Source organism: Chrysochloris asiatica, unplaced genomic scaffold (assembly GCF_000296735.1).
Source record: "Chrysochloris asiatica unplaced genomic scaffold, ChrAsi1.0 scaffold00171, whole genome shotgun sequence".
Classification (NCBI taxonomy): domain Eukaryota; kingdom Metazoa; phylum Chordata; class Mammalia; order Afrosoricida; family Chrysochloridae; genus Chrysochloris; species Chrysochloris asiatica.
The window spans coordinates 6,987,246-7,008,971 of NW_006408689.1; the positions used below are offsets into that span (position 1 = coordinate 6,987,246).

The 21,726-nt window shown below is 37.4% G+C and overlaps 1 protein-coding gene across 1 annotated transcript in view; it reads right to left on the minus strand.

The window, feature by feature from the left end:
• SRFBP1 (serum response factor binding protein 1) overlaps nt 1-21,726 on the minus strand; it is a 100,388-nt gene that overhangs the window by 15,231 nt on the left and 63,431 nt on the right. Inside the window, exon 5 of the mRNA XM_006871644.1 lies at nt 6,658-6,729. Coding sequence (XP_006871706.1) covers nt 6,658-6,729 — 72 coding nt within the window. The remainder of the gene's footprint in view (nt 1-6,657; nt 6,730-21,726) is intronic.

A 21,726-nucleotide genomic window follows, 5' to 3' on the forward strand; every position in this document is an offset into this window, starting at 1 on the left:
AAACTGACATCTTTGCTCTTCAATACTTAAAAGATTTCTTGTGCAGATCTGCCTAATACAACATGTTTGAGTTCTTGACTGCTGCTTCCTTGAGCACTGAAGGTGCTTCATATGAGCAAAATGAAGTCTTTGATGACTTCAATCTTTCCTCCATTTATATGTCATTTACTGGACTATTGGTAAGGATTTTTGTTTACACTGAGGTATAACCCAAACCAAAGGCTGTTGTTTTTGATCTTCATCAGGAAGTACTTTAAGCTCTCTTCGCTTTCAACAAGAATAGTTGTATCATCTGCATCCTACATGTTGTTATAATGAGTCTTCCTCTAATCCTGATGCCACGTTGTTCTTCTTCATACAACCCAGCTTCTTGGATTATTTGCTCAGCATACAGACTGAATAAATTCAGTGAAAGAACACAACTCTGGTGCAAACATTTCCTAATTTTAAACCATCCAGTGTTCCCTTGTTTTGTTCGAACAACTGCTTCTTGGTCTAGGTACAAGTTCCTCATGAGCACAATTAAGTGTTCCAGAATGCACATTCTTCGCAATGCTGTCCAAAGCTTGTCTTGATACACACAATCTAAAGCCTATGCATACACAGTGTTGTTGTTGTTATGTGCCGTGGAGTCAGTTCTGACTCATAGAGGCCCTGTACAGGGTTTCCGAGGCTGTAAATCTTTATGGGAGCAGAAAGCCTCATCTTTCTCCCATGGAACAACTGGTAGTTTCGAACTGCTGACCGTGAGATTAACAGCGCGATTCATAAACACTAGGCTACCAGAGCTCCTTATGCATACATAATAGCACAGGTAGATATCTTTCTGGTATTCTGTGATTTAGGCAAGATCCATCTGACATTAGCAATGGTATCCCATGTTCCACGTCCTCTTCTGAATCTAGCTTAAATCTCTAAGTTCTCAATGTATGGTTGCAGCTGTTTTGTTTTGGTTTTTTAACTATCTTTAGCAAAATTTTGCTTGTATAGGATACTAGTGATATTGTCCAATGTTTCTGCATTCTGTTTGGTCACCTGTTTTTGGAGTGGGCACAAATATCTGGATATCTTCCAGTAGTAAATGCACCAGTAAATTTAATGGATATAGTAAATGCGCCAGGTAGTGGTCTTCCAAATTTCTTGGCATAGATGAGTGAGTGCCTCCAGTGCTGCATCAGTTTATTGAAAGATTTCAATTTATATTCCATCAATTCTCAGAGCTTTATCCTTTGCTAATGCCTTTGATGCATCTTGGACTTCTTCCTTCAAGATGATTGACTCTTGATCATATGCTACCTCTTGAAATGGTTGAGCATTGACCATTTCTTTTTGGTACAGGTACTCTTTGTATTCTTCCCATCTTCTTTTGATGCTTTCTGCATCAATGTTTTGCCCAGAGAATCTTTCAATGTTACAAGTCAAGGCTTGATTTTTTTCTTCAGTTCCTCAGCTTGGGGAATGCTGAGCATGTTTTCTCCTTTTATAAGTTTTGACTTTGTCTTTTTGAGCAATCTTTTGAAATTTTCTATTCTGATGTTTTACCTCATTTCTTCCATTTGCTTTAGCATCTCTATGCTGGCAAGCAAATTTCAGTTTCTTCTAACATCCATTTTGGTCTTTTCCTTCTTTCATGTCTTCTTATTGACCTCTTGTATTCTTCCAGTATGTTGTTCCTGATGTCATCCACAACTTTTCTGGTCTTCAGTCTTTAATATTGAATGTATCAAATCCGTCTTGAGATGATCTCTAAGTGCAGTTGGAATATGTTCAAGGTCATATTTTAGCTCTCACGGGGTTGTGCTAATTTTCTTCAGCTTCATCGTGAACTTGCATATGAGCAATTTATGATCTGCTCCAGTCTACACCTGGTCTTGTTTTGGTTGATGATATGCAGTCTTTCCTCCTCTCTTTCCACAGATGCAGTCAATTTGATTTCTATGTACGCCATCTGGTGAGTTCCATGTGTATAGCCGTCTTTTATGTTGTTTAAAAAACAGAATTTGCAATAAAGAAGTTTTTGGTCTTGCAAAAGTCTATCATGGCACCTTCAGCATCATTTTTATCAAATACTTTTATTAAATATTTTCCAAATACTGATCCTTCTTTTTTATTTCCTACGTTTGTATTCTAATCGCCAGTAATTATCAATATATCTTGATTGCATGTTTGATTAAATTCAGGCTGAATAAGTTGTTTTTGTTATGTGCCGTGGAGTCGGTTCCAACTCACAGCGACCCTGTGCAGGGTTTCCAAGGCTGTAAATCTTCAGGGGCGCAGAAGACCTCATCTTTCTCCTGCGGAACAGCTGGTAGTTTCAAACTGCTGAACATGAGATTAGCAGTCTCATTCGTAACCACTATGCTATCAAAGCTCCTTGAAAAATTTGGTAGGATTCTGTAATTTCAGCATCACTGGCTTTAGTGGTTAGTGCAAAAATTTAAATAATAGTGGTATTAACTGGTCTTCCTTGAATGCATATGGACATTATCCTATCACAGACAGCATTGTACTTCAAGATAGATCCTGAAATGGTCTTTTTGAAGATGAATGTGACACCATTCTTCTTCAATCTGTCATTTCCTGGCATAGCAATCTATAAGACTGCCTGACTCACAATGGCCAATACCAATCCATTTCAGCTCACTAATGCCTAGGAAATCGATGTTTATGCTTTTCATTTTATTTTTGACAACTTCCAATTTACCTAGATTCATACTTTGTACATTCCAGGTTCTGATTATTAATGGATGTTTACAGCTGTTTCTCTTCATTTTGAGTTGTGCCCCAATAGCAAATGAAGGTCCTGAAGGTTCTACTCGATTTGTAGCATCATGGTCAACTCTATTTTGCAGAGGAGGTTCTTGAGAGTCTTTCAACCTGAGGAGTTCATCTTCCAGCAATCTGGCAATATTCTGGTGCCTTCCATCATGTTTCAATATTCAATATTCTGGTGCTGACAGTGTTCCACTGTTATTAATAATGTTTTCAGTGACTAAATATTTGGAAGTAGGCTGTCTCTCCTTCTTCTTAGTTTGTCTTTGCCTGGAAGTTCATATGAAACCTGTCTACCATGGGTGGTCCTACTGGCATTTATAATACACGTGGCAAAGCTTCTAGCATCAGAGCAACACACAAGCCACCACTGTATAACAAACTGATAGACGATTGGTGGTCTTTGGTGTATGTTGTTGTCATCGTTGTTAGGTGCCATTGAGTTGGTACTGACTCATAGTGACCTTATGCACAGCAGAACAAACACTGCCTGATCCTGGGCCAACCTCACTACTTGTTGCCATGCTTGAGTCCATCGATGCTGCCACTTGGCTAATCCATCTCGTTGGGGGTCTTCCTCTTTCTCTCTGACCTTACCAAACATGATATACTTCTCCAGTGACTGGTCCCTCCTGACAATATGTCTGAAGTATGAGAGACAAAGTTTGGTCATCCTAGCCTCCAAGGAACACTCTGGCTGCACTTCTTCCAACACAGATCTATTGGTTCTTTTGACAGCCCATGGCACTTTCAATATTCTCCTCCAATACCATAACTCAAAAGCATCAATTCTTCTATGGTCTTCTTTATTCACTGTCCAGCTTTCACATCCATATGAGGTTACTGAAAATACTATGGGTCAGGCGCACCTTAGTTCTCAAGCTGACATCTTTGCTCTTCAACACTTTAAAAAGGTATTGTGCAGCAGATTTGCCTAATGCAATATGCTGTTTAATTTCGTGATTGCTGCTTCCATGAGTGTTGATAGTTGATCCAAGAAAAATGAAGTCCTTATAGTCCCCATAAACTTTTTGTAAAGCATAAACAATTTTGGCATCCTTCCACTCATGCTTCAACATAAGTTTGATTTTTATTTTTGCTTCTATTTTAGCAGAATCCATGTTGCTCAGATAGGGGTGTATATCAAACTAATATCTTATCCATCTTAGTACCTCAAACTAGACCCTGTTTAGACATGTTATAAGTTAGCATGAATTTATTTTGGTACAAAAATTTTTCAAACTGCAGTTTTTTCTTGAACTGCTTGAAGGTCCCTCATACAACTGCCTTTTATTGTCTACTAGATTACATGTTGTTGCAACTTAGAGCAACCATGTATAAGATTTCTGAAGAGCAGATGGTTGGTTTGAACCACTGACCTTGTAGTTTGGTGTCCAATGCTTATCCAATAGCACCATACTATGACCCCATTAGATTACATATTCTCTACAAAACTGTCTCTATTTTCTACTTCCTTCACATCCTGCATAGTATCAGTTGACCATGCTATGCATGCAGTAGATGCTATTGAATTGGGAAGGTCATGGAGTTCTGACAATTGCTGTCTGAAAATGTCAAGCATTCTAGTCCTTACTTTAAATGTACATCTAGTTAATTAACACTCCTTCACCTTTCCTCATCTGAAAAATGAAGACATTAGTACACACCCACATACATGCAGCCATATATACTTTCTGAGAGGATTGTTAAGAACAGTTAAAGTAAGAATATATATGGAAATACTATACAAGATGTAAGATGTTACAGAAATTAATCTGTTCTGTGTTCTTCGCATTATCAAGCAGCACCAAATATGCAGTGCTCGATGTAAGAGACCGTGGTTCAAGTTCACAGCTGCTCCTTGGAAACCCTATACAGTGTCACTATGGGTCGGAACCGACTTGACACTTAACAACAACAATATGTAAGAGACTTTCTTCCTATTTGGTTATCTTTCATCAAAGTTTCTTTTCTGTGACAGACTAAAGAACAATCATTCCCTCTTACAAGACACTCAGCTGTCAACCTTATTTTTGTTTCACAGATTTATATGAGCTCACTCTATTACAGAAGAACTGGGCTATAATGGAAGGAAACCATAAATAAAGTAGCTACAAAATAGCTTAAGTCAAGTAGGTTGCAATGCTTGAATAATTCTTGGGCAGAGTTTCATTTGGCTGTAAATCTCTCAAGAGCTCCATCAATAACAGATAGAATTATTTTTCTGTTCTTCCTTTAGTTTGGAGGAAGGTATGAAAGGGGTACAAATGTTTAGGTCTTACATTACAATATCTGATCCTAAACTTTCTGTCTGAATTACTATATAAATGTCCTGACTACAAATTTGTTGTTGTTATTGTTAAGTGCCATTCATCTGGTTCCCACACACAGCAACCCTGTATAGGATTTCCAAGTAGCAGCTGCTGAGTTTGAACTGTCGACCTTGTGGTTCAAAACAACTTGCGGTCCAGTGCTTATTCTACAGTGCCACACCAGGACTCCTGACTATAAATCTAGCCAGATGCAAATATATTTATGAACACAAAATGAGTTTACTGATATAGATACTTGCTTTCACATTTTAGGATAGATCACATTGCATACACTGAAAGATTAAAAGAAGGGCTGGCTGTAGATGAAAGTGGTGGTTATGTGCCATGGAGTTGGTTCCGATTCATAGTGATCCTATATAGAGTTTCCATGGCTGTAAATCTTTATGGGAGCAAAAAGCCTCATCTTTCTCCCATGGAGCCTCTGGTAGCTTTGAACTGCTGACCGTGATTCTGGAATTACTTTTCCTACAACTTCCCTTTCCGCTAAACAATCAAATAATAATTTTAAAAAACCCTTCCTTCTTATGTCTTATCCAAAGAACCCATTGACACTGAGATGATTCTGACCAACAGCAACCCAAGAGGACTGAGTAGAACTGCTCTAGAAAGTTCCCAAGGCAGTAAATCAATATAGAAGCAGCCTGCCTCATCTCTATCAAAGGAATGGCTGGTGAGTTCAGTCTTTCTATTAGGAGCCCACTAATGGGTTTAACGCACCGCACCGGCAGAACTTTCAATGCTTAGCTACTTTAAAATGTAACAACTGTTGTTAGGTGCTGTTGAGTCAGTTCCAGCTCACAGAGAACCTATGTACAATAATATGAAACACTGCTTAGTCCTGCACCATCCTCATTCAAATTATTGCCATGTTTGAACCCAACTGCTGCAGTTACTATGCCAACCAGTTCTTTGAAAATGAACAAACTAAACATCACGCAAAACAATGGAAATAAATGACACAGATAAGAGCAGAAATCAATGAAAGGGTTAAAAAAAAAAAGCAGTAACAGAGAAAAATCAAGGAATCCAAAATCCATTTTAAAGTAGAATTGGCTTGTCTTAGTGAACGGAAACGTAAAAGATACAAAAGGAAGAAGCAGAAGTGGTAAAAAGGTCAAAGAGCAGATGATCTGGTAAAAAGTTCCTAGTGATCCACATAAATAATAGAATCTCATGTAACTCTTCATGAGCGTCAGTTTCTTCATTTGTAAAAAAGGGATAAAATGATTTTTCACATGGTGAACACAGAGATTCATATTCGTGAAAATGCTTTGAAAAGAATCACAATATTTTTTGTTTCAACTAGTAAGATAAATGGACTGTTATCTAACATGTCAAATTAAGCTCAGCAAATCTTTAAGGATCTTGAAGGTGTGATACTACAGCAAAGCAAAATTCATAGACTGCCATAAAACATTTCAGAAGCTCAAGAGGGAGAGTAAGAATATACTAATAATAATTGGCTTCTTTATAAATTTTCTCTTCAAAGAACAAGGTGACAAAAAGTACTGCACATAAAGACTTTGCATAAAACAATCTATTACAAACATACCTTTTTGCAGACTTTTTCAAAGTTTATATCATCACCAAGAGCAGATTTAGTTACTACATCTGGTTTCAATTCCTGTGAATGAATCAAACATACGACTTTTAGTTATGTGCCTAATTTTAAAGTGCAATTACTATTATTAGCTAAGTTCTGCCCATGTCTTACTTTAAGTAACATGCTATTAAAGTAACATCTTAAGTTTTAAAAGAGAAAAATGCCTGTCAAGTATGACTTTCCACTGAAACTCACTGCTTGACTCTACCGGACAGAGCACAAGTGACCCATAGGATTGCCGACACCGTGAATCTTTAAGAAATCATACTGTCACATCTTTCTCCCACGAAACTGTTATTGGTGGTTTCGAACTGATGACCTTTTGGTTAGCAACTGAGTACTTTAGCCATGGTTTCATCAGGGTTCTTCAGAAGGTTCATGCTATCACAAAATTCATGACATATGGGTGTATTGCTCATCAACATTTTCAGCCTTTCTGGTTTTTTGGAAAGCTGCAATCCCAGTTGTAGTACAGGCTATAGTGTGGCGGGAACTATAGATCTGTGAATCTGAAGAAATGGGCCTCACCCCACTAATCCTACCACCAGAGTATACTTGGGACCTATGTGTCCCACATAACTGAATCAAAATCCATATTACTTCAACCTACCCCTGCTTGATTTCAGAAGGCCTTCCTTTACAGAAAACACATGGTATCATCAACTCAAAGCACAACATAATTAGGACATGAAAGGATTAAGAACTAAAATCTCCTTATAAAATTAATTATACTCCGATTCCATGGAAAACAGAAAATTGAACTACATGCCATAAAAGTGAAACTAATTTATTTAGATTTGTTTTATAAAACTAAAAATTACATAATAACAAAGGAAAACTAAAATTATGCCATGGTTGTAATTTCTGCATACAGTATAAACTTTTCTGAAAGTGTCTCAAAATTCAGTAAAAAGAGTAGAGGCTGTGATCTGTGTAAGGTGAAAACCTGTTAGAGAAGAACAACTCAAATATTTTCCACTAAAACAAACGATAAAAAAGTAAGACTGTACCCTGTCAAAGTCATAAAACTTGTGAAATCTGAAAAAAATAAAGCAGCGCCATTGAGTTCCCCTCTCACAGGTTTCACTGTAATTTTAGTATGAAACTGCATTTCACTGAGGTTATGAGGGATGACTTTAGTGCAGCCAAAAATGCAGTTTCTATTTTAGTAGTTACCAAGTTATTTTATTGAACATGAATAAATTAGCATTTGTGTGGTTTAGATCCTAATATTTTTCACGAAAAATAGTTAAATACAATTTTTTTTTTCAGCTTGTTCATTTTAAAACAACGCTGAATGACCATAAGGTTGTTGTTGTTGTGAAGTGCCACTGAGTTGGTTCCAACCCATAGTGACCCTCTACAGGGTTTCCAAGGAGCAGCTGGTGAGCTTGAACAGCGAACCTTGCAGTTCAAATGGGCTTTGCAGTCTGGCGCATTAACCCACATGTACTGTGAAAGTGTTACATGAAAAATATATTTTAAACTAAAACAAAACCATGTCCTTTTAAAACTAACTTTCTCATTTAATGACAGGCTACATGCCTATCAATTTTTTAATTCTTTTACACAGATGCCCGAAGTTTCTGATTTTTATCTTTCTAGAGATATGAATGTGATGACATCCTTGTACATACAAGGGAGCTTAAAAAAGTTCCTTGGAAAAATTCCATTATCTTTAAATTCCTTATTTCCATGAACCTTTTGAAGTTCTCTCATATTAGTTTGTATATTTCCTTTAGCATACTATCTACACATTCTGCATTAAAGAACTCTGTTGTGTTTCTGGAAAGAGAACAGAATAGAAAATAAAATATTGACAATGATGATCCAACATAAAAAAGATTAGAAAACACTGCTACTAGTAATAAAAACCTAATCTCATTTTCTATACATCAATATAATTGCCAAAAACACATATGTAAACAAATCTACATAAAAATTCTATTTAAAACAATTCAATGTTAAATTGTAAAATTAAAAATATACAAATCTATACTTGCATATGTAAAATATTAAGTTCTTATATGACTTATTTAACTTAAAAATGTTTTTATTGACTTATGAAATAATTCTAATATGGGCTCCTTTTTAACTTCACTGTTTAAAAAACCTATTTTTCAGAACTTTCTCTGTTTTGTCAATGAGCTGCTTATAAACATATTTTTATGCTCTGTAACAAAAAACACCACTCTAAATAAAACATGACCCATTTTTTCACTTTATTAAGAAATAACAATATCACAAACTTCAAAACACCTGTAAATAGAGAACCAAAAAGCAAATTAATAGCATTCTTGCATTTTAAGAACGGAAAAGGGAGGATTAAGATACTGATAGAAAAAGAGGAATGTGGAGGGAAGGACATACATGAATAGCAGACAACCAAATCAAAATCAGAGAAGGAAACCCACTAAACAAACTTCAAAACACTGAACAAAAGTCTTGAGACTTATGAATTCATAGCACTGATTATCAAAGGTCTTGAAAATGAGTAGTTCTTAAGGCAGCAACATCAAGAAGGTTAAACATGGAGGAATAAACAGGTTAACAGGATATTTCTCTCTCATGTAACAATGAAGGTACATAAGAAGGGGCAGGGAAATTAGGACCTTATTGAGAAAAGGTAGCTGGAAAATATTGCCTTGATGATAGAAAAGATACTGGAGACCACATGATAGAATTTTGCAAGACAAATGACTTCTTCATTGTAAATACCTTTTTAAACAACATCAAAACACAACTATACACATGGACCCAACAGATGGACCTAACCAGATAGAATACAGAGAAATCAAACTGACTACATCTGTGGAGAGGTTACGAATTGGGCTGCGAACCTCAAGGTCAGCAGTTCGAAACGATCAGCTGTTCTGTGGGAGAAAGATGAGGCTTTCTGCTCCTGTAAAGATTTACAGCCTCAGAAACCCTGTACAGGGTCGCTATGAGTCAGAACTGACTCCAAGGCACATTATCACCACCACATCTGTGGAGAGAGATGGTGGAAAAGCTCCAAATCAACAGCCAAAACAAGGCCTGGGGCACACTGTGAAACAGACCATCAACTGCTTATGTGCAAGTTCAGGCCAAAGCTGAAGAAAATTAAATCAAACCAACAAGAGGCAAAATACAACCTAGAACAAATCCCACCAGAATATAGAGATTACCTCAAAACAGATTTGATGCATTAGACACTAAAGACTGAAGACCACAAGAGTTGTGGGATGACATCAAGAACATCATACAGGAAGAAAGCAAAAGGTCATTAAGAAGACAAGAAAAATGGAAAAGAACAAAACAGATGTCAGAAGAAACTCAGCAAATGGAAGAAATGAGGACATAAAAGAGCTGAATGAAAGTTTCAAAGGTCAGCTTGAGAAGACAAAGTAAAAGAACAAAATGTACCAAGAACTGTAGTTAGAAAACCAAAAGGGAAGAATACTTTCAGAATTTCTAAAGCTGAAATGACGGAGGGAAAAAAATTAAGATTCAATTTGCAATATTGAAGGATCATTCAACCATTTCATAAGGTATCATATAATAAAGAGCCAATGATATGGAAGGAAAATGTCCAAGGTGCTTTGAAGGGACTGGCAAAGAACAAGGTATCAGGAATTGATGGAAGACAAACTGAAAACTTGCAACAAAGTCATCTATGCCAAGAAATTTGGAAGACAACTACCTGGCCAACTGACTGGAAGAGATTCATGTCTGTGTCCATTTCAAAGAGAGCTGAACCAACAGAATGCAGAAATCATAGGACAATACCATCAATATCACATGCAAGTTAAATTTTGCTAAAGATAATATAAAAACAGCTGCAACCATACATTGTCAGAGACCTTGCGGAATTTCAGAAGGGGACATGGAATGAGAGATACTATTGCTGACCTCAGGTGGATCTTGGCTGAAAGCAATTAATACTAGAAAGATATCTATTTACCTTTGTTTTATTGATTACGCAAAAGCTTTTGATTATGTGGATCATGACAAGCTCTGGACACCATCGTGGAAAATTCATTAACAATCTGTGAGATGCAGATGATACAACCTTGCATTCTGAAAGTGAAGACTTTAAAATACTTACTGATAACAATCAAAGACCACAGCCTTCCGAATGGGTTGCACCTCAATGTAAAGAAAACTAAAATACTCATTGCTGGACAAATAAACAACATCCATATAAATGGAGCAAAGATTGAAGGTGTCAAAGGCTTCATTTTGCTTGGATCATCCATCTACACTTACAGAAGCAGCAGCAAGAAAGAAGTGATATATTACAGTAAGCAAATCTGCTGCACAAGACCTCTTTAAAGTGTTGAAGTACAAAGATGTCAGCTTGAGGACTAAGGTGCGCCCGACCCAAGCTACGGTATTTTCAGTAACCTCATATGCATGCAAAAGCTGCACAGTGAATAAGGAAGACCATAGAAGAATTGATGCTTTTGAGTTATGGTGTTGGAGGAGAATACTGAAAGTGGTACGGGCTGCCCAAAGAACAAACAGATTCATGTTGGAAGAAGTGCAGCCAGAGTGCTCCTGATAGGCCAAGATGGCCAAATTTTACATTGAAAAGGGACTCTGAATATATGACGGAATTAAGAATCTTGAGATAGGGATATTATTCTTGTGGCACTGCAAGCTAATGCACTGGACTGCAAGGTCGGTGGTTCAATCTCACCAGCTGCTCCTTGGAAACCCTATACAGGGTCACCATGGGTTGGAACTGACTCAACAGCATTTAACAGCAGAAACAACAACAAAATGTAATTTCAAGAACCAAAACGGTTACAGAAAGCGTTAGAATAAGAGAGAAAATGTGTGTGCAAGAGACAGACATTCAAGAATACTATGCTGTTGGTCATGAAGATAGAATGCACTCGTCAAGGAATGTAGGTGGCTTCCATGAACTAGAAAAGACAGGGAAAAGATTTTCTGAGCTTCCAGAAGGAACACAACCCTGCTGAAAATTTTACTTACTAAATTTATGATAGTCTGTTTACAGCAGCAATGTTGTTATTGTTTGCTGTTAAGTGTTGTCAAGTTGGTTCTGACTCATATGAACTCTGCATAGGGTTTCTGAGAAACAGTTGGTGAACTTGAACCACTGACTTTGGGGTTAGTTGTTTTCTTGTTATGTGTCAGTGCTTATCCTGTAGTGTTACATGGGGACTCACCTGCAGCAACTGTTAAGTGCTGTTGAGTGGATTCCAACTCAGGAACCCCATATACAGTTTCCAAGGAGTGTCTGGTGGATTTGAACTGCTAACTTTGTGATCAGTCGACTAATGTTTATCCTACAGTGCTACACCAGGACTCCACACAGCAATTGTTACTGTTGCTGTTAAGTGCCCTAAAGTCGGTTCTGACTCATAGCAACCCTGCACAGGGTTTCCACCGAGCAGCTGGTGAGTTTGAACCACCAACCTTGTGTACAAACCTACGTTGCAATCCAGTGCTTCATCCTATAGCACTACACCAGAAAGCACTGTTGTTGTTGTTAAGTGCCGTCAAGTTGGTTCTGACCCATAGCGACCCTCTATAGGATTTCTAAGGTGCATCTGGTGAGCTTGAACCGCTGACTCTGCGGTTCAAACCAACTTTGCAGTATAGCACATTAACCCACAGCATCACACCAGGACTCCTAGAAGTTACAAAAACAGCAGAGAAGCCATGTCTGACTTACTTTGGCTTCATAAGAGGGAAGGAGAATCAAATGATAAATCAGTCCAAGGCCCATTCCTACAAGTAGGAAGCAAGACATGCCTCCATCCTCCAATTTTCTTTGCCCTCTTTGAACATTAACTGTCTCTCCTATGGCATCCTTACTTCTCTGCTAGTTTCAATAATCCATTGCAATGGCAACAAAGAAGTCACAGATAATATTCACTATTCTGGGGGTTTATTAGAGAAGTGAACAGGGTATACAATTCAGGATCAGAAACAACTCAGGATGTAACTGTTCTCCAGAGTCAGAGATGACTCTTCTGTGCCGTACTGCAAGAATGTCTTGTTCTTGTCTTCGGTTTCTCAGTCATGTGGTCCCTCAGCCTCTGTCTTGCTTGGGCAAGTGTTACAAATTACAAAGCTCCTTTGGCCAGTATGTAAATGTCCAAAAGGCACCTTCTGCAAGCCAGCTCCCTGCCCACAGGCACTCAGCTTTACTTGGTCCACAGACTGGAAAACCTGCAGCTGCTGTCTCTCCATGCTGCTGTGTCTGCCACCTCCACTTTTCCAGGTGAGGATTCATGCTCTGCTCATAGTGCTTCTTTCTTGACAGCTCTGGAATGGTTTTTTTCTGCTTCTGAGGTGACTCCTTTAAATCCAGTGGGATGGCAAAAATAACCAATTCTAGCATCAGAGACCCATCGACCCTATTTGCTGCCCTACACAATCATTTGGTGGGAGTCACAAAGAACATGGCTAGAAGAGACATATTAAGTAAATTCACTGTACCATAGAATCCAATACACTTTCTATCTCCTACCAACCTTCATAACATAACAGACTTTGGGATATTTACACAAGAACCAAGTCATATGAATTATGTCATTGTACTGTTGTTGTTAAGTGTCGTCAAGCCTTTACTGACTCTTAGTGACCCTGTACAGTGTTTTCAAGGAGCGGCTGGTAGGTCTCAATTATCCAATGTGATCAAAACTCGAATATTTAGATCACAAGAGGTTAATACCTGAGAAAAAGAAATTAGAAGGTGCCATAAAAAGTCTGTTTTCTTTGGTATTTTTAGTCTATTTGGATATGAGGCAAGCAATGTTTTCCCTGAAATAACTCATGAGAGAGCTATTGGCATTCAAATCTTCATGCTTTCCTACAAATGGAAATACCATTATGGATACACTTCAGTGACAAAAGCCTTATTTCTAAACACTTTTTGACCAGATGGAGCTTCAATAAGGTTATATTCTCTCATCATATTGCCAAGGTATTTTTCCAAATAAAATATCACTGGCTTCCTCCTACACCAAATCCTGTGTTCTCTACTGAAACTAATGGTATCTCCATCTTCCGCTGCTCAGGTTAGACAGCTCAGAGTAACCTGATCCTCTGCAAGCGTCTGTCATGTTGTCATGCTTCTGTTATGCTCCCATCCCTCCTCCAGATTTCTCTTCTGCATTTTGTTGAATTTTGGGTCTCTCTTTGTGACTATGATTATTCTACCCAGGGTTCAGGAATTTATTTTGGACGGTATGGAATATAAGAGCTGAACTCGCTTCTTTGCTCTGTTGTTGTTGTTGGTATGTACTGTGGAGTCAGTTCTGACTCATAGTGACCCTACACAGGGTTTCCAAGGCTGCAAATCTTCACGGGAGCAGAAAGCCTCATCTTTCTCCCGCGGAACAGCTGGTAGTTTTGAATTGCCGACCTTGAGGTTAGCAGCCCGCTTCGTAACCACTACGCTACCAGAGCAATCTTCAGATTGTATAAATCTTTGCTCTAGAACTAGTAATTCTAAGACTTATTGTTTCACCTCTCTGAATAGCGAATGAAGTCAAAGAACATAAGTCTCATATTCAAACTATATTCCCTAGCTTCAATGTATATTTGTTTTAATGTGTCGCTGTGGATTAGTTAATGTGCTAGACTACAGTCAGTTTGAAATGCAAGGTAGCGGTTTGAGCCCACCAGTCACTCCTTGGAAACCCTATATAGGGTCATTATAGGTAGGAACCAACTCAACAGGACTTAACAACATTGTAATACACTGCTCTCAAAAGTTCTATCCATATTATATCTGGATCAGTTCTATGTAGAATCCTCTGAGTAAATTTTCTATTCTCCCACACCCAGTATCTTTGGTAAATTACTCACTTTTGGAGTTGTGGGGGAGAAAGAATTTCTGCCTCCTGCTCTTCACCTAATTTCCCCCCCTCTTTCGCCAATCAAAAATTTATCTATGTGTAGAGTTTTAGTTCCAAAATACAATTCCTCATTTAAAAACTGAACTAAACAGGACTTCCTAAAGATTCTAGATCTAAAGCAGGAAAAGTACAAATCCTGCAACATTTTGTTATATCCAAAGAGGAAGAATTAATAATATTCTCTCAAAAAGTCACTTATGTTGGCTTAAATGAGCTGCCTGTCCTCCAGCTCAATTTGGGTATCAAAAATAACGTCAACAATGAATCATCACATTGGCCATACAATTTGTTGTTCAAACTATGACCCATTGAAAGTAACACAAGGCATTAATGTAGCTACACTAGGATAAGTAGTGCTTTCTTCAATAACATAAATGATGGCTATTAAGCATGGACCTTGCCAGTCTGAATACATAGGAATCAAACTGACTGTATCTATGGAAAGAGACGATGGAGAAACTATCATGAGCAAGAACAAGTCCAGGGCTAATTGTGTAACACATAATCAATGGCTCTTATGCAAATTCAAGTTGAAGCTGAAGAAAACTGAAACAAGTCCATGATAGGCATAGTATGACCTTGATTAGATCCCACTTGAGTTTAGCCAACATCTCAAGAATAGATTTGATGCACTTAGTACTAATAACTGAAGACCAGATGAGTTGTGGAGAACACAAAAATTTATTTAAAAAGACAGGAAAGAAAGAAAATACCAATAGGTACCAGAAGAGACATTGAAATTTGCTCTGGAATGTAGAAAAGAAAAGCTGAAATAAAGAAATGATGAAGTAAAAGAACTGAAAGGAAGATTTAAAAGGGCAGCTTCATTGAGAAGATAAAGGAAAAATATTAAAATGAGTTAGAAAGCCAAAAGGGAAGAACAAACGTGGCATTTCTCAAGTTGAAAGAATAGAAGAAAATATTCAAGCTTCAAGTTACAATACTGAAGGAGTCTATGGGTAAAATATTGAAAGACACAGGAAGCATCAAAAGAAGAAGGAAGTAATACAGAGTCACTATACCAAAAAGAATTGGTTGATACTCAACCATATCAGGACTTAGCAACAGATCAAGAAACAATGGTAGTGAATGAAGAATTCCAAGAGGCACTGAAGGCATTAGTGAAAAGCAAAGTTCCTGGAATTGATGGAGATGCTTCAACCAACTGACTGCAACACTGGAAGTGCTCACTCCTTTATACCAAGAAAGTTGGCCAACTGTCTTGGTATAAAGGTACAAAGTTGGACTGAATAGCACCAAACAGTAACAGACTGGAAAAGATCCATATTCTTGCCATTCTAAAGAAAGGTGATCTAACAGAATGTGGAAATTATCAAATAATATTGTTAATAACACATGCAAATAAAGTTTTGCTGAATATAATTAACCATACTTATTTAACTTGTATGCTGAGTGAATAATCTCAGAAGCTGGACTATATGAAGAAGAACACAGAACTAGGATTGGAGGAAGATTTGTTAACACTTGCAATATGCAGATGACACATATTGTTGTTAAAAGTGTTAAAAGTGAAGAAGACTTAAAACTCTTGTTGATGAAGATAAAAGAAAAAGAAACACTGCACAACTGGACCAATAAACAACATCACAATAAACGGAGAAAACACTGAAGTTGCCAAGGATTTTGTTTTACTTGGATCCACAATCAACATCGAGGGAAATGGCAGTTAAAAAAAAAAAAAAAATCAAAGTATTATATCGAGCAAATCAGCTGTAAATACATTTTTAAGTTGTTAAAAGATTATGACTTTAAGGACCTGGATGACAGAAAAACTGAAGCATCTGAATTGTGACGTTGGAGAATATTTAATATACCATGGACTGCCAGAAATACAAATCTATCATGAAAGGCAGTACACCAAAATGCTCCTTAGAAGCAACAATGGAGAGAGTTCATCTCACGAACATTGGACACATTAGGAGCAACTAGTCCCTGGAGACCCACCAGCTGCTCCTTGCAAAACCAATCAATACAGGATCGCTATGGCGTGGTGCTGTGGGCTAATGCACCAGACTGCAAAGTTGTCAGAATTGCAAGGTCGGAGGTTCAAGCTCACCACCTGCTCCTTGGAAACCCTATACAGGGTCGCTATGGATCGGAATTGACTTGATGGCACTTAACTGGAGTCCCTAGAGACCCACCAGCTGCCTCTCGCAAAACCAATCAGCACAGGGTCGCTATGAGTCAGAACCAACTCAATGGCACTTAACAAGTCCCTGGAAAAGGACATCATGCTCAGCAGATCAGAGAAAAAGAAGACTCTTAGTGAGCTGGAATGACTGCAATAATGGGCTCAAACAGGGCAATCATTGTGAAAGTGGTGCAGGCCTAGGCAGTGTTTCATTCTGTCATACGGAGGGTCGCTATGCGTCAGAATGGACTGTATAGCACCAAACAGTAACAAGATTTAAAACACCACAACCACACACACAAAGCAAAACTAAAACCCCACACTATCTATGAATTTTTACCTTTTTCCATTGAAATCTAAATCACTATCACAGTAAACACATATATTTAAATAAGAAAATTTAAAAACTAATCTAAAAATTTTCTATTTCATTATTCTGAAGATACTTCTATCACAACTCTTCAAAGCAAAACTAAAACAATATAACTCTGAGTGTCCTATCCTACAACGTGGGGTCATCATGAGTCATAATCACCTGATGACCATGGGTTTGGTCAAAGCCTATCCTATAACTTGTTAAACTGTACTTATCTTGTAAAACTCAGCTTCAAGCTCGAAAAATGTTCCTTGATTATGTTGTAACGCTAAGTGTCCCTCTAATGTGTCTACTGGTGTTTTCTATACTATGTTTATTTGTTCAGTATGGGCAGGTGCCATATTCATTTCTGTATTTTTATAAAGTAGCTGAGTATGTAATGCACAATACAGCTTTCGTTGAACCAAAATAAGGTTCTTCAGTCATGAGGCTAGCTCTGAGTTGACATTCTAAAAATGTGTAAATAAATTCTTGGGCAGAGTACAATATAAAATACTACCAGGTAAAAAAAAGAAAAATTTAAATGCTGTTGTTATTGTTGTTAAGTGCCACCGAGTCGGTTCCGACCCATGAGGACACTGAACAGGGTTTCCGAGGCTGTTAATCTTTACGGGGGCAGAAAGTCTCATCTTTCTCCTGCGGAACTGCTGGTAGTTTTGAACTGCTGACCTTGCGGTTCGCAGCCCGATTCGTAACCACTACGCTACCAGAGCTCATTTAAATGCTACTATACTAGCAAGTAATATTAAGAATTCTTTTAGCATCTGGTAAAAAAAATCTCAATACAATCTAAACAATGTTCATTCACTGTGTGGTATAACTGTTGGTGTTAAAGTGTCCTTGGATCCATTCTGACACAGAGCAATCCTTTATAGAGTTTCTGTAAATCATTAAATCATTACAGGAGCCAGAAAGCCTCATCTTTCTCCCACAGGGCAACTGGTGTGCTCAAACCACCAACCCCCGTGGTTAGCAATCTAGCACTTACCCTACAGATGTGGTTCTGTAGGAGAAGCACTGTTCAGATTCTCTCTGTCAATGAATAATATAAGCGTAACTTTTTAAAATGGTGTGGAAGGCAAAGCAACTTACATATCATTTTATTTATGCCATATAAATGGGATAAAAGGCTATAGATATATTTTTTTTTCTACTTGAAAGAATGCTATGCTAGGAACTTTGATAATGAATAAACTGTTTAACTCCCAAAGCAAATAAGTTGAAGAGAAATTATTTCCAGTTTTAGGATGAAGAAACACAGACTCAAGAGCACAAAGCTAATGGAACAAATGTTAAGAAATGTGGCATAAGTGGCATTATCCTTCTTTCCTTCTATATTTATACCTTAAAGGGATCTTAGTGTGGCACTATAGGAGAAGCACGGGATTGCTAACTGCAAGGTTGGTGGTTCAAATCCACCAGTTGCTCCTTGAAAACCCTATATAGGATCACTATGAATAGGAACCAACTTGACAGCACTTAACAACAACAACAAATCTTGAAAGTATTCAATATACTGCTGTTTTGCATTACTTGCATTAGTTGATTTACTTAAAAAAAAAAAAAAAAACCCTCAATGATGAGTGAAATTCACATCCTTAAATTAGAAAGAGTTAATAGCAAAGTCTCATCAATAGACGAGTATAAGAAAAATAAATTAAAAAGATTCACAAATAACTTTCATAGAGATTTATTTTCATTTTGATTATTGTTGTTATTAAGTGACATAGGGTCAGTACCAACTCAGAGGATTTGTATAGAATTTCTGAGGAGTGGCTGGTGGGCTAGAATTATTCACCTCGGGGTTAGCAGTCCAGTGCATATCCAATAGCACCACACCAAGAAAATTTAATGGCACTTTATTGTGACCTTTAAAAATCTATTTATAGATGTGTATATTAAATTTTAAAGCACGTTACTAAGAGCCTTCTGTGTGCAAAATATTTGATATGGTGTAAAAAAGACAAACAACAAAGTACAGTTTAAGTTTGGGGATAACAAGCAAATGACTTGGCATCGTAACAACACCAAAGAAGATGCAACATAACAGACTGTTACAAAACTGACTTCCTAAGTACTAAGTGGATAAAGATAAACAGGGCAATTTCTGTTTTGGATAACAGTTCTAAATGGTGAAAACCAGTAAAAGAATATTTTTTTTTTTTTTTTTTTCAAATTGCACAAACCTTCTGTCTATTACAATATATATAAGGTCTCATGCACATATTCTCTCTCCCCCAACAAAACCTGTAAGTTAGTGAAGGCTGTAACAATGATTTGCTCTGTACTTTTTGCCAGTGTATGAAGCAGTGGTGAAACCTTGTTATTATATAAAATGACAGAAACTTAAAAACAGGAATGCACAAAATATGTAGCGGATATACTGTTGACTACAGTTTGAAGACAAGGATGAGATGAGAGATAAAGTTGGACAGGGTGAGAGAGGCTACCTGATAAAAAAGAAAATCAAAACTTTTGATGGGTAAGCTTTTAATGCTCAACAGGAATTCTTAAAAAGCAGCTGCTGTCGAGTTGCCTGATTCATGGCGACCCGTGTTTCAGAATAGAACTGTGCTCCACAGGCTTTTCAGTGGCTCACATTTTTGGAAGTAGATCACCAGGCTTTTTCCTGCAGTAACTCTAAGTGAACTTGAACCTTCAACCTTTCAGTTAGCAACTGAGCTATGAAAATGCTGTTTGCAACATCCAGGGGCAATACCAGCAATTCACACCCAGTCTAGCAGAAAACAGGGACTTTGGGCAAATTTAAAAGTTAAATTTACTACTATGAAATTTTACTGTCATCAGAGTTGTCCTTGCAACTAATTAAATAATTTCTTGTCTTGCTTTTAGGTGCTGTCTAGTTGGTTCTGATTCACAGTGACCCTGCAGGGTTTCCAAGGTTGTGTATCTTTACAGGAGCAGAAAAACTTCCTCTTTCTCCCAGAGTGGCTGGTGGCTCTGAACTGCTGACTTTGTAGTATAAGTTGTTGTTAAGTTCCTTAGCATTAGTTTCGACTCATAGTGACCTTGGGTAGGGTTTCCAAGGGGATGCTGGTGGGTTTGAACTACCAACCTTTTGGCTCGCATTCCAGCGACACAAACAGCAGTCCTAAAGTATATGTTGCTATTGTTGTTAAGCACTGTCGAGTCGATTCCAACCCACAGTGACCCTGTGTAGGGTTTCCGAGGAGCAGCTGAAGTAGTCTAGTGCTTATTATACAGAGCCACCAGAACTCCAATTAGAGTATTACTAATTATTTATACAAAATACTGTCTCGATTTAGTTCCAAGAAGAATTTCATGTCAAAAGTTAAATCTCTACATTCTAAATCCTGAATTGAATGTATTTTATACATTTTTTTTATAGAGATAAGAAAATAATTACGATTTTCAGTGACGAAAACATAAGCACAACGTACTTTTACATTTCAACAATCCAAAGTTTTACATTTCATTAAAAAATATATATATTCAGTATGCAAAAACATTACTAAGTAATTTAGTCAAATAAAGTTCTAAAACTTTGTCATGAAATAGTACAATCTCTCACAGTTAAAGTACTTCTTAGAAAGTTGAGTAAGAGCTTGTTTAACCCAAGTAACCAAACATGATTACACTATTTATGCCAAAACCAAAAAAAACTGTACTATTTTTGCCACAAAAATTTACTAACTTCTGTTATATTCAAAGAGAAAGGTAGACAAAATGAGAGCAGCAATTGCATCAGTCTGAAGCTATTAGCACTTCTGTATTCCAAGGAATAAGCCAAAGCAGACATAAATTATTCATTCTCGAGATTCCCTTCTGACGTTCTGGCCTTGGAGTTCTTGGGTGGCAGAAATAATTAAAATACTTGGTTGCTAACAGAATGGTTTAAGTTCGAGTTTACCCGGAAGTGCCTTGGTAAAACGGTATAGTGGTGTACTTCCAATAAGCCATTGGAAACCTTATGAAGCGCAGTTCTACTCTGATACACATGAGGTTGCCATGAATTAGAAGTGATTCAAGGGCAACTGGATGGGAAGAAAAGTTTCCTGTTATTGAAACATTAGTTTCAAAGGGGGTCAATTTGTAGAAGGAATTTCTGGGTGGCGGTTAGAACTCACCCTGAAAGACAAGCATGGTGATCTGCTTCCAAAATGTCACAGCCTTGAAACACAGCACACATTGGGTCACTACGAGTCTGAATCAACTTTACAGTACCAACAAGATGAATGGAATTATTAGTGTATTTATTTACATGTATTTGCCAAGTTTAGTTTTCCTTGCTCAACCCCAAAGAACGAAGTAAAATAAACACAAAAAATAAAATCTCAAACGGAATAAACAATTATATAAGTTCATAACACCCTCCACCCCCACACTCAGTGAATCAACTAGCAAATTCATCAAAAGGCCTTGGGGAAATTACATGAGGTGACTGATATAGTTATTCTAAGACTAGAATCATGGCTAAAGATACAAGGATACAAAAGTAAGGAAATATTAAAAGCAACATTGTTGTTGTTAGGTGTCATTGAGTCGGTACTGACTCATAGCGACCTTATGCCCAACATAATGAAACACTGCCCGATCCTGGGACAACCTCACTACTGTTGCCACGCTTA